At 46.3% G+C, this 13,727-nt stretch overlaps 1 protein-coding gene across 3 annotated transcripts in view; it reads right to left on the bottom strand.

The window, feature by feature from the left end:
* Nucleotides 1–2,839: 2,839 nt before the first annotated feature.
* The window catches only part of CRHR2 (corticotropin releasing hormone receptor 2), a 143,553-nt gene continuing 132,665 nt past the window's right edge, over nt 2,840–13,727 (bottom strand). For all 3 annotated transcript variants that reach the window (XM_032095660.1, XM_032095822.1, XM_032095741.1), the window contains one exon: nt 2,840–7,173. In XM_032095660.1, coding sequence (XP_031951551.1) covers nt 7,033–7,173 — 141 coding nt within the window. In that variant the 3' untranslated portion in view covers nt 2,840–7,032. The remainder of the gene's footprint in view (nt 7,174–13,727) is intronic.

Below are 13,727 nucleotides of genomic sequence, written 5' to 3'. Positions count from 1 at the left end.
GCGATCATTTCGCAAGGAGCCCGTCCCATGTGAGCCACAAATGCCTCGTGGCTGGGAGCTCCTATTGCTGCAGAACGTGTGGGAAGGGCTGATTTATGGAAGGAGTCACACGATGAGCTGTGGGGCTGCACAAGCTTGAGGCTTTCCTCCCAACCCCTGGGAGTGCAGCGAGCTGGAGAGGCTGCAGATTGGATCTCCTTGGTTTTACATCCCTGCCTTTACGGGTTCAGCAGGAGAGGGAACTGCATGGTTCCTGAAAATTTATGATGTTGGCAGCTTTGAGAAAATGTTTTTATGCAGCTTTTTCTCTTTTTTTTGCTTTGCAAGCAACTTCCCAGTGCCTGTCAGTGCTGAGCAAAGCAAATACGTGCACATATTGAAAGCCTGTGCACACCAAGAAGGGGAAAACCATGAGGATGAGAGACGCAGCTGCTGTTAATAAGGCGAAGGTGAGCCTGGAGCACAGCACAAATGTGGAGGAATATTGCTGGGCACAGATTTTTACCAGTGAGTTTGTAAAACAGGCAAAATGAATAATTTTATTAAAAGGAGAAAATGCAGATCAGCAAAGCTGGAACAAAACCTTCAAGCAAACTTAATGGATGCTCGTGTTGAGCTACTTTGTGCACACAGTGCACCTGCATGCACAGGACGTAGCTCAGGACCAGTGAAAACATCACTCTCCAACCCCAGGACTACTTTCCTTCTAGTGGAAGGTGTCCCAGCCACAGCAGGGGGTTGGAATGAGATGATATTTAAGGTCCCTTCAACCCAAACCATTCTGTGTTTTGATGGATCTGTGATATTTGCAGAAGATCTGTCAGAAATATTTCAAAGAAGTTCATACAGACTGACAAACCCACAAGCACATGTAAGGGTATTTATAAAGCCAGTTGAGCCTGGTATATTTTCACCACAAATCCATGGGTACACCGGGTCTCAGATGTGGACTGAGCTGTGCACCTGTCAGTTTGTTACGGGATTTTGCACATTTTGGTGTTGTACATTGCAAAAGGAGCCCACACTGTGTTAGCTGCTCTGTGGGCAGGCACTGAGAGAAGTCTGCACCCCAAAGGGGTAATTCTGCGATCCTATGATTTGTGTGTGGGTTTTTCCCCAAAAGCTTATACAATCCTTTTCTTAAAGCAAGGCTGCTCTAGACTTGATGACCTTTCTGAAGTACCTGAGCACAGGTACCTGCTCAGGGCTCTGACCAACCTGACCTGGTTGAAGATGTCCCTGTTCAGTGCAGGGGGCTGGACCAGATCACCTTTAAAGGTCCCTTCCAACCCAAATTATCCTGTGATTTACAGAACTGAGGCCAATCCCTGCCTGGCTGCTCAACAAGGAGACTTGCAGGGAGACACAGAACCATGGCAACCTCAGATCTCCCCAACAAGCAGCTGGGCTGCCCTTGTGGCCCGCATAGCTTTGTTGCACACAGGGTCAGCTTTTCTGCCATGCTAGGAAGCAGCAATCCCTGTTTCTGATGTCGGAGGTGATCCCTGGTGTGCCAGGATCCCTGGGCTGTCCCGGCTGCTGATCCATTGGCCTCTGGCTGAACTGCCAGGCTGAAAGTCAGCAACCAGCAAAGGTCAGAATGAGTCAGCCACTAAATCCCGGGAAAGCCAGCTGAGGGACACACAGAATTCCTACTGTGGAAGTGCACTTTTAGGCTGGCTGTGGCTGGCCAGGGTTGGGAAGAGCCATGTTAACCACTGCTCCCTGCTCATTAGCACCGTGCCAGTAATGAACACAGCCTGCTGGACCCTGAGGCCACCCCCCTGTGACCTCGCCAGCAGCGTTGCAATTTGTCATTTGCCCACCTCAGCAGACTGAATCACTCGTTTGGCACATGCCAATCAGCAGAGTGCAATTAATTGGCTCAGCCTTTGACAGGAGCCCTTGCAGCCTGGGAGTGCAGGGGGGAGATGTGTCAGGAGGGTCTTTTCACAGCCTTTGGGTAGTGCTGAGCACACTCAGCCCTCGTGGAGGCTCCTCAGCATCTGGGACACTCATTAAAGTTTGAGGAGTTCTTCTTTAAAGCTTTGGCCCCTCAGAGCACAAGGTCACTATAGCACTGCTCTGTGGTAATTAACCAACCAGAAGGATTTTCTTTCTCCTACACAAATTAGCAATCCTTAGGAATCTTAGGAAACCGTTGTACAATCCAACAGGATCGTCCAGGTGATGCAGGTTTTTGTTTTAACTACGTGTTTTACCATCAGTAAATGTACAGATACTATCTCTTTTCCAAAAGTTTCTCCTGAGATGCTTCTTCCAGCTCTATGGCATTACATGAGAAAGGGAATAAAGTGAATTTATCTATGAAAATTTGAAGAAATTTACGTGAAACCTTCACACTCATGAACCTACAACATCCTTTCCACGTAGGGTTACTCAGTACTCAGAGGACTGTAATCCCAAAATTGCTTTTTTTCTCTCCATGGACTAAGGGGAAAGCCTTGTGGCGGCTGTCTGCAGGAGTAGGTACCAACACCACACAGACAGTGAGTCTGACCAGAGACCAGGGTGCTCAGAGTATGGCTCTGTCCCTTCACAGCTCTTCTCTGCCCAGCCTCCTGCTCCACACTGTCCTGAGCGACTCCATCTCGACATTCAAAACACATTTTCCACCCCAGGCCCCTTTGCTGGAGCACACGACCTTCTCTCACTGCAGAGCCCAGCAGCAGTGGTGTGATGCCCTGCTGGCAGCTGGAGCTGGGTACCCCAGACCTCGTGCTCAGCTCCCAATCTTCTGCCTGTCCTGTGCCAGTGTGATGGCACCAAAACGCAATCCTAAACTGATATCCCTGCATCCAAGAAACTGCAGCACAGCTGTCTCCACTGCTAGCTGGAACTGGGGATTTATTGCACAGGAGGAGGGGGAAAAAAGATTTAAATAGTGTCAGAGGTAAGCAATTAGCCCAGATCCAAAGTCAGCTCACACTTGCTGCCCCACTCCAGCTGGCACACACGTGGTCTGCACTGCTCAGCACTGCAAACATTTTCCTGGAAGAGCTTTGGAGAGTCCTGTTTCAAGCACTTGAGGGCTCATAGATGTTCATTTCCATAATGACTCACCGAACACAAGCAACTTTGTTTTCCTCCTACACGATAAGATATAAATCCAGAGCAATTCCATCAATTTTCTTCAAACACACAAGAGGCCACGTACACACGTGCGCTTAAACACACACAGATACACACACGTGCACGGATGCTGTCAGTCCAGCAGATCCACAGTCATTTTCCTGGCATAGCTGAGCTGAGACTGTTCCTGCTGATCCAAAAGGGACATCAGAATCATCCCAGACCTGTGCCATGAACGATTATTTTGTTGAAAGGGACATACGGCTTTAAAAGGCATCACAAAGTAAAGAGGAGAGTTTTCCCTAAAGAGATGTGACTTTATTCATCTTTATGTTCCTGCCAGAAGACAGCAAAGGAAGAAGCTTCTTTTGAAGAGAGCGGACACGAGCATGTTTCCAAAACCCCTGAGGTGCACATGAAAAAAAGGCAGCAGCCAAACCTTGATCATGCTCATTCTTCCCATGTCTTAGAGGCATGACTGGCAGTATCAGTGCTAGGATGTCGCGATAATCCAGGGGTTAAGGCACCTCAGGAAGTCTCCAGTCCAAACCCCCTACTCACAGCAGGCTCAGAATGTTGCTCAGGGCTTTATCCAGCTGGGTCTTGAAACATCTCTGGAGATGGAGATTGCACACCCTCACTGGGAAACCTGTCCCACTGCTTGACTGTCCTCATGAGGAGAAACTTTCTCCTTGCATCTTATCTGGCCGTTTTTTTATTACAGTTTATGTCTCTTGTCCTCTTGCCTCAAACCACTGTGAAGGGCCTGTGTCTGTCAGCTACCTCAGAGGTACTGGCAGGTTGTTTTTATCTCCATCCAAAATCCTTTCATCATTCTGAAACACCTCCTCTTGCATCTCTGCACATGGAGAGTGCTCCAGACCTGAGCATCTTGGTGTCCCTGTGGCTGACCTTGCTTTAGTTTATTACTATCTTTAGTACTGGGGTCACCAAACTGGGCACAGCACCTGGCTGTGGTCTAAGGAGAGCCAAGGAGAAGGGAATAATCATTTCCCTCAGAAACATCCCAGCCTGCTGTTAGCCACCTCTGCTGCCAGGTCACACGGCTGGTTTGGGTTCATTTCAGCATCCACGAGCGCCCTGGGTGCTTTTCCACACTGTTGCTCCTCAGCCAAGTCCTCACCTTCAGGAGAGGGCACACACAGCCAAGGGGCTCCCCTTTGCTGCCCAAGACATCTGGGGAACATCTCAGCAGCTCTGCTCACAGGTATCCTGGATAATCATCAAATCATTAACTCACTGTTAAAAGACAGGATGAACATCACTCAGTGCAAATTCAGAAATGTTTGTTTTCTTGACGTGTGTGTGGCTCATCTCCAGTTCTTCCAGCATTTTTATCAAGGGCTACCCAGGGGGAATGGAAGTTCTTCCTGATCTGTTTTGCTCCCAGGTATTTTTCTCCTGGAAGGATTTCTAAAGAGCTAAACTGAAATGAATCCATTTCTGAGCAGCCCCATGCCTTGGGATGGGATCAGCAGCTACTTTGGCTGGTGTTTCCAGGAAAGGTGAACATTTTGTCACCCCAGCTTGGATGTGCCAAATGCTGTTGGGGACAGATGTCAGCTCTCCACCTGTGGGACCAGACAGGACAGCAGAGACAGGAGCAGCACCACTGCTGTCAGGCAAGTGAATTGTGAACTTCCTCCAAAGTCCTGTGCGTGAGAACTTGCAGAGTTGAAAAGGGTTTTTTTATTTTCTTCAAGCTGCACAATTTCCTTGGGCAGGTACCAGGTGCAATGAGACATCAGACACCTGACCTACTGAGACAGACACCAAATTTCAGTGTCTTCACCTGTTTATTGGTCTTAAATGTCCAGTGAGTATTTATTGTAAGTGAAAACACGGCATTGCAGCAATAGCCCAAAAACAGTGGCACAAAGTCGGTGCCTTGGCTCTGATGTATTCCAGTGGCTCACTGAGGGAAACTCTGAGCTCTAAAGAACCTCAGAGTTAACCATTAATTCACTGCTTCATTTGCCACATTTCTCCTCTACTCAGACCTGCTCAGTGTCTGGACATCTGCTGCGCTCCTGGCAGCTACAACAACCTGCAATTTCTGACAGTACCTGCTGCAAATCCCTTTTTCATCCCAGCATGGCCCCGAGCCAGAGCAAACACAGAGATACTGGACAGATTTCTAACCTGTAGATGTATCCCACCCTGCAAACACAAGGTGCCAGGGGCTGTGCCTTGCTACTGTGATGAGTAAAAGCACTGACCTGGTCCTCACTCGTCAGGCACTCAAATCTCCCTCCTCCCTCTGTTATCTCTTTGAGGCACATGAATCCAAATGAGTTAGGAGAGGGAAAAGTTACAAAATGTCATTTATTTAAATTTGCTGTTCATTGCCAGCAAGCTCAAAGCTGAATATGACTGAGCTGTTAGGACAGGATGCCTCCACAAGCAGGGGATTTATAACAGTGTCTTCCAAGAGATTTTCCAGCCCCTGAAAACAAGAGCAACATAAATCTGGAGGTTTAAATCGAGCTTGTGCTGAGAAGTCCTATAAAACATCTGAAGAAAATTCAGGATAAGCTTGATAAAAGTGGAAAGAGAAATTGCTCCAACTCTGTTGAGATACAGGTGATGCAGAATATATTACACAACTTTTTTCATCCTGCTGTGGCAAAGCCCAGTGGAGTGAGCGCAGAGGGACAGGGATCCAGTGTAAGACCATGAGCTGAGAAGGGAGGCAATTCTTGCATTTAAATGCCCCCTTGTTAGGATTTTATCACGAGGTTGTTCTTCTTCTTCTTGACTCATTATCAAACAGGATTTCCTTCCCTGATCTCAGCTACAAAACCACTCTCAAGACAGGTGTCCTCTTCCTTTCCAGAGTAAAATAAATGATGCCTGGTTTTATTGAAACCAACCCAGAGTAGTGTTTATTATTGAAAATATACAGTATTTTTGAACATCACATAAAAAGCCTGGTAGATACAACTGCTCTAGTTCAAAATGCTCAATGGATACCTTTTGTGCAGCACGTAGCGTTATCCTCAGAACGCAAACATCCTCTTCTCATCACTGCTACTTTTACAGTGCTTCCCTTTTGTGTTTTTTTAAACCCAGCAAAGTTGTCCTTCCCCACCCCGATCCTCTGAGCTGAAAAAACCCACTTTCCAAAGGCTTTCCACTTACATTGTGCTGGAAGCATGGGGCTAAGAGGAATGAGGGTATTCTGTAGAGCTACTTAGAGCTACTCCTGTCCTTTGAAAATCTGTGTAAGAGCAGGGGCATGGTGCTTGCCAGGCTAAGTGCCCTGTGTGGATGAACAGTCCAGCGATGCCCTGACAATTCCCAGTCTGTCCAAGGGAGAAATGGGGAAGGCAGATAAATTCGGGCTTTTAACATCACCTTTCAGATGCTCTTTTTCTTGCTGCCACGAGTTCTCAAATGACAGTTTTGCAGAGAAGAAACTTTTTACAAAGGAAACAAGAAAGGGGTGGGCTATTATACACCAAACTGCTGAAATCATTAGGAATCAATGTACAGGGTGAGATGGGCAGCGTGTTAAAAATAGTCTTTGTTCACCGCAATATGAAAGGGGGAAAAAAACAAAACAAAAAAAAAAAAAAAAAAAGAAAGAAAGGAGGAAAAAAAATTGATTATTCCTGCCAGTGTGCTGTTTTAGACTTTGCGTTGTGAACTTCCACAGGATGCAGTCAGGGTTGAACCTGCTCCTTCTTTGAATCTGTTTCACCACCACCAGCTCCAAGAGGCTTTTCCCGGGTTGCCTCAAAGCAGCATCACGGATGCGGGAGATGAGAGTCTGCCGAAACAGGATGGGCCCCTCACTGGAAAGAGATCAGTGAGGACAAAGGAGGGAAGTTTGCAGAGAGGGGCTTTGGGTGTGAGTGAAGACAGAAGAACTCCGAAGGCCACGGCATGGTGGTGGGCGGTGTCCGTGCGGGGCGGTCACACGGCCGCGGTCTGCTTGATGCTGTGGAAGCTGATCCGTGTGGGGGACGTGGGGATGGACATGGCCCGTGCCACGCGCACCCGCAGCGAGTGGTGGTCCTGCCAGCGGTGCCACCTCTTCCTGGCGGCAGAACGGACCTGGGGAAAAACAGAGCAGAGGACGTGAAGGGAGAATTTCAGGTGTCCTCTGTGAGGGGGTGCTGGACAGTGCTGAGAGGAGTCATCATATTGTCAAGGCACTGAAACAGGGTTGATTCACAGGCCTGAAGAGGAGCTTCTAATTCATTGCTGTTCTCTTGGGTACTTGACTCTGGGAAAAAACATGACTTTTACACATCTCGTGTCTCATATCTGCTATCTTAAATACCCCAGAGCATTTCAAACAGGCCTAAACAAACGCAACTGAATCAAGCCCTCAGGATGGGTGGACCTGATGGATGGTGCATCCAAGATCTGTCCAAGACCCGATGGAATTCTTAGAGAGCCCCATCCCAGGGGTACAGCTGCCCCTGCTGCCCTTGTGTGTGAAGAAGCACTGGTGGTGTAACCAAGCACTGGTTCTGCAACGCAGGCACACATCACCCAGCCCTCGTGTGCTCCTGGTGCGGGCAGTGGAAGCTGCTCCACGCCAACAGAAGGTCATCCTCAAACAGGTGCTGACAAACAGGTCAGATGAACCTTGAATTTAAGTGTAATTTTTTTTTCCATGGAGCACAGAGAGAGCCCAGGAACTCTGGCTCAAATATATTTGTACATAAGCAAGAGAAAAACAGGAGAAAGGAACCCTAAACCTCAAATGCAGAGGGAGGGAAGGCTTGAGATACTCCTAATATAGACCATAAACAATTCCTGCCAAATCCCTGGCAGAGAAGACTCAAAGTCAGAATCTTGGATGAAGCATTTGGACCAGTTTCTGGATATTCTTGTTGATCTCTGCTTTCTGTAGAGAGAAAAGCAATTCAGACCCCAGGGAAATAAATAAGCCTACAAAATTAGGTGAGATGAATCTGGGCCCAGCTTCCTGGAGAGTCAAAAGCCTGATGTATTCATGACACTTGGAAAGGATGCTGATGTTCTGCTGCCAACCTGAAATCTGGTGAACCGTGAAAGAAGCTTTGTTACGTAAAACTTCCATATCAAGCCAGGGCCTCCTTTGCCAAAACCACATTTTTTAGAAGGTGAGGTTATAAATAATGTAATCTAGACATTGCACCTCAACTACTGACCCATACATCTCTTCCTGACCAAGAGGGGACCAGTCAGTGTGGTCAAAGGGGATGATTCATCTCCTTCTAAAGTACGTGTCCAAAACAGGCCAGATATTTGTGATCAGATGAAAAATATCTATTTCCTTTAATTGGTTATAAAATGAGTCGAGACAACCAGCTCTATTTTACATGTCTGGATTACAAATGTAGCTAAGTTCAGCCAATATTGGTATCTAACCCTGAGTATTTTTTAGTCTTTAATGTACCTATTTTGTATTTCAAAAAGTACATTATTATTGTACTTCATCCCTCAAAAGTAAAAAGGATTGCTCTTAGCCCAATTTTACCACAGACAAGGAGAACTTTGGGTATTATCAGCAGTGATGAGGTTGTGGAGAAGACCTCCAAGGGATCAGCTGCCCTGGCAACTGCACATGGCTTGGGAGGAGCTTGCAGAGGCTGTGAAGCCCATGCTGGCACAGGTTCTCAGCTACCAGCATGTGGGTGAGGTCAATCAAAGCCACCCTGGGTGTGTCTGTCACCACCACTGGCGCTGCAGGGAAGGTGGAGTCAAAAAAAAAGAATTGCCCAGAAATGAACAGTCACTGCTTTTCTTCGTTTCTTTGAAAGTTTGGGGATGTCTGCAGGGGCTCTGTGGGGTCTACTCAAAATACAAGGAACACACACAGCCTCCAAGCCCACTTCAGACCAGCTCCAAAGTGCTAAGGGTGCTCAGATGAGTCGAAGAGTTCCAGGAGTGCAGATGTTTCCAACCCAAAACCACACCCTGTCAGTTTGAGGTGCCCCAGATGAACAGGATGAAGGCCTGATGGTTAAAACATACAAGAGTTCACAAGGAGGAACAGAAAGGGGGAAACTGCGCTCCTTCTCTTGGCTGGTTTCAATCTTCCCATTTCTGGGTGAGCTTTCAGGGACTTGGACAGACCCCTGGGCTGTAGAACTGCTACTGAGAAACTGTGGTCTGGCACCAGACAATCCCTTCTCATCACAGCTTTGCCCATGAAATACACTCCACCACAGGTTTGTGAGTACCAGCCTGGAAAACAGTTTTGCAATTGCCTCTTTGGTGCCTTTTCTGGTGAAGCCTGAACCTGGAAGTGTGGCTTTTTTATCAGAGCCCTTCTAGAAGGCAGAGATTGGGCAAATCAGACCAGAAGATTCCTTTCTTTGGGTGTTTTCTCGACTATCTGTGGTCTGTGCTACTGCCAGGGTTGACATGGTGGTTTTAGGTCATAGCTTGGACTCAGTGATCTCAGAGGTCTTTAACAACCTAATTGATGCTGTGATTCTGTGGTTTAAGACAAACAGCTGCAGATTTTTACAGTAAGGTGAGGAGAAAGCCACACTGGGTTTCTTTCTTCTGATTCTGAATCTATATAAATAATAATGTTTATAATAATGTTAATAATAATAATCTATATTAATAATAATGTTTGTTACACTTAGTAGGGCTCAAACAGAACCTAATGAAACAAATAATATGAGGTAATAGGACTGGAGAAAGAGAACACCCAATGAAAGGAGAACTAAAACTAAGAGAACTGTCAGGAAGAGCAGGATTGTCATGAATGATTTGGAGATGAGAATGAGAATAATGTGATTAAACTACAGTGCAGAGGATTTCTGGAAGAGCCTCTCATTCTGAAGCAGTAGCTACAGCATCTCTCCACCAGTTTCAGGATGGGGTTTGGTCAGGTTATAAAATGAGGTGAATGACACAGTTATATGGGATAGCAGAGTCGGGATGGACTGACTCAATCACAGACTGCAGCAGCCTGGACTGCTGGCCATCCCCTTCTCATCAAACTGACCTCTGTGGCTCACTGAACCCTCCTGGGAAAACAGGAGAAACACGGGAAAGCTGTGCCAGGGTGTTGCACTTTTCTGGACATTCACTACCTGCAAACCTACCATGGTTCCAGCTGGAGAGGCAGAGGGATCCTCGCTCCTGATTCTGGGTGGGAGGGAGGATATAATGTGCACCCAAAGGCAAATCCAGGTGCCAGAGTCCATGCAAGGGGGGAGGCACCTCCCCTGAAAGACTCACACCCAGTCTTGGCCAATTATCACAGAATCCTGGAATGGTTTGGGTTGGAAGAGACCTTTAAGTTCATCTCAGTCCAACCCCCTGTCATGGACAGGGACACCTTGCACTGGACCAGGCTGCTCCAAGCCCCGTCCAATTACTGGATCCATTATTTATGCTTCCAATACAGACAGTGGAGAAAGAGACAATCCCTCTCAGGATGGGACTTAGGCATGTGGAAGGAAGTAGTCCTTGCTCCTCTGGGTACAAACCCAGCTTAACTGAATGTTGGGCTCCTCAGACAAGTGGTTTAAGTAACACATAAAGTGTCAGATCATGGGAAATTGTCCCATGAAGACCTGATATGCAGAGGGATGTTGCCTCTCAAATGCTCTTTTCTCCCCAGATGTCACCGAATGCTGAGATACTGTTAGAGAAAATTTTCCTCCTTTCTTCTGCACTGAAATTTTGGCTTTTTTTTCTGAGAAACCAGTGTGAAGAGATACTTACTCAGCCAGTGAAGCCAGATTAAATTTATCATTTGTGCTTCAAGCCAACCAGGTCAAAAAGAGCCACCTGGAGATAAAGATGTGAGTCTAAACAAGCAGCCGGCCTTTGTGATATGGTTTGAGACAGAATAAAAAAGTAGTAACAAAAATGCTGTCTTCTTGTACAGCTGGAGCCATTCCTAATGGACTGGGCACATGGAAATGGGCTCTGCACTTTCAAGGGTGAGGGCAAAGCATTTTTTAATGACAGAATAATTAACTGCAATTAGGTGAACAGAGTGGAAGCAGAAAAGGTTAAGATAAAACTTATACCTTGTACTTGAACTCAGAAACAAAATGCTAGGTTAACTTCAGGTAAGAAAAGAAAAAACTGGCTGTGGCTGCTGTAATAATGTGTTAAAAAAGACACCAGAAAAAGCTATTACACACTGGAAGAGTAAAAGAAAAAGAGAAAGCAAAATAGGAACTTCAAACATGGCTGTTAATCTCTGTAAGAGCAGCTACCTCTATTTATTAAGCATTTCTAGAGTCAGAACCATGCCCCAGAGTCCGCATCAGCACGTTTATAACCTGAAGTTACCAGCACTGGCCTGTAACAGCCCAAGGATGCTGCTGCCATCAGTGGTTAGAGCTTAACAAGGAGTCTTGGGAACACAAATTATCAGCCTCACCTCTGTGGAACTTCAGTTGCTTGAGAGGACCGAAATTATCCCAGCTCTGAGCACAGAGCTTTGTGTACTGTGAATAATCACAGTTTCTGAGTATGTGTTCAAATCAGGTTTGCCAACATGTTTGTGCCTATAGAGTGTGGGCACTGCTTTGGAACAGCCAAGAAAAAGGATTTGGATAATGGGATGAAAAGCAATCAGTGGGTGACAGTTTTTCTCTTCTGACTGGATCACCTAACCAGGGACTTGTCAAACTTTTAGATCACATCTGATAAGAAATATTGTTAAAAACCTCTTTTCCCCCTCCTCCACAGCAGAACAACAAAGAAGAATGAAAGAGGTGGAGAGAAGGATGAAAACATTCAGAGAAGGTTTTTTTTTTGACAAAGTAGACATCAACTTTGGACGGCTACTACCTGTGCTAGACACTGGCTGCTGGCTAATTTCTTGCAGCCATCAATTAGAAATGAGCTGAAAAAAGAGCAACGTTAAAAATCAGATTTTTGAAGAAATGTCATGTGTCATGAGCAGAGAGGAAGAAGTTTTGATCTTACACAGAACAAAGGGGCCCATTCACCAGGGGAATCTTGACATAATAACACTAAAATACAATAGTTATGTAGGTGTCTGATAAGAAGAGTAGGAATAAATGAGCTGCCATGGAAATGGGAGCTGGAATTAGGACTATTGGGATGCCATCATCCTCTGTCCCCAGGAGACATCCCTCACCTGGCAGTGCTAACAAGTGAGGGCCAGGGGGACAGCAGGCCCTCCCTGTCTGTAGAGTAAGCACAGAATCCCAGAATGGTCTGGGTTGGAAGGAACCTTAAAAATCACCTCATTCTATCCCCTGCCATGGGCAGGGACACCTTCCACTATCCCAGGGTGCTCCAAGCCCTGTCCAACCTGGCCTTGGACACTTCCAAGGATCCAGGGGCAGCCACAGCTTCTCTGGGCACCCTGTGCCAGGGCCTCACTGCCCTCACAGGGAACAATTTCTTCCCAATACCCAATCTGTACATTCATGGTGTTCAGTAGTCTGTGACTGATTAACTTCTTGCTTTGCTCAAATGCAACTTTTTATTCCCAGAAATCCTGATAAGAAGGCAAATTAATTAGATGAGTAGTATTTACATAGATCTCGACAGGCTTTAAAACAGTCTGATTTTTTTTTCTCTGAAAACGGTTTCAGTGGTGAATTCAACAACTTCCACCTACATTTAAGCACCTTTGTGCTGCGTTTCAGATCTCTGTGCTGCAGTTGGAGGTGACTGGAGAATAACTTTGGGCTTTAAACATCTTTGAACAGCAGTGCAAATTGTGGAAAGTGGATGAAGATTGAATCAATGTTTTTGTAAGCTACAGATGAACAAGAGGGACTTTCAAGCAATGTCCAGACCAGCAAAATGGAACTTTAAATTTCAAGACACTGGTCTCACTGTGTCTGACTTTGCAGAGAAATTCACTTCCATGAGGTTTCTGAAGTCCTGGCCTCTCCCTGCATCCATCAGAGACAGGGGCAAGGCCATAAGGTATTGGCAACAGCTCATCAAAAAGAGACAGCCAAAATAGATCACTTGGAATCTACCCTCATTTGCGTGAATCACTGCCCATAAATGAAGCTGAAGGTGATAAGCTCAGCTGGTTATGTGCATCCATCAGCTGTCTAATGTTAAGGGGAATAAATCCCATCCATTACTTAATTGTTTAATACTTAAACTAATGTAAGGTGATGCCTTAGATGGTACCTGGAAAGTTTTCCAGAGGGGTTAGGGTGTCCCTCAGGGAGGAAGGATGGCAAATGCTGGATTTAATAGAAAATTCTGTGAAGCAGCTGTGAGTCAAACCTCTCCAGATCCTTGGAAGGATTAAGCACAGGATGATTTGAAGCAAAGAAACAGAGTGGCCTAAGCACACAGACCCCTGGACCGACCTGTGGATGTCCAGGTGAGGAGTTCTAATGCTCCCAGAGAGACAGGATTGGTTTCATCCGTGTTTTGTAAATAAACTACATCAGTGAGCAACTGCACCTGTGTCCTACCCTGCTGGTGGGGCTTTGCCCAGCTCCCACAGACCCAACCCCTGGGGCCAAGGGTGCTCCTGTTACCATCACACCAAATACTGAACTGAAATCCTCATACAGGTGCCATTATCAGTATTCAATCCTCCTGAGGTCAGGAAGGGATGTAGTCAAAACAACCTGTAGGGCTCAAAGGAAACAAAAACAAAGCTCAGGTAAAAACATTCTGGGTTTTTTTTT

The sequence above is a fragment of the Corvus moneduloides genome, chromosome 1 (assembly GCF_009650955.1).
Source record: "Corvus moneduloides isolate bCorMon1 chromosome 1, bCorMon1.pri, whole genome shotgun sequence".
NCBI classification, from domain to species: domain Eukaryota; kingdom Metazoa; phylum Chordata; class Aves; order Passeriformes; family Corvidae; genus Corvus; species Corvus moneduloides.
This window is presented reverse-complemented; position numbering and strand designations above follow the sequence as displayed.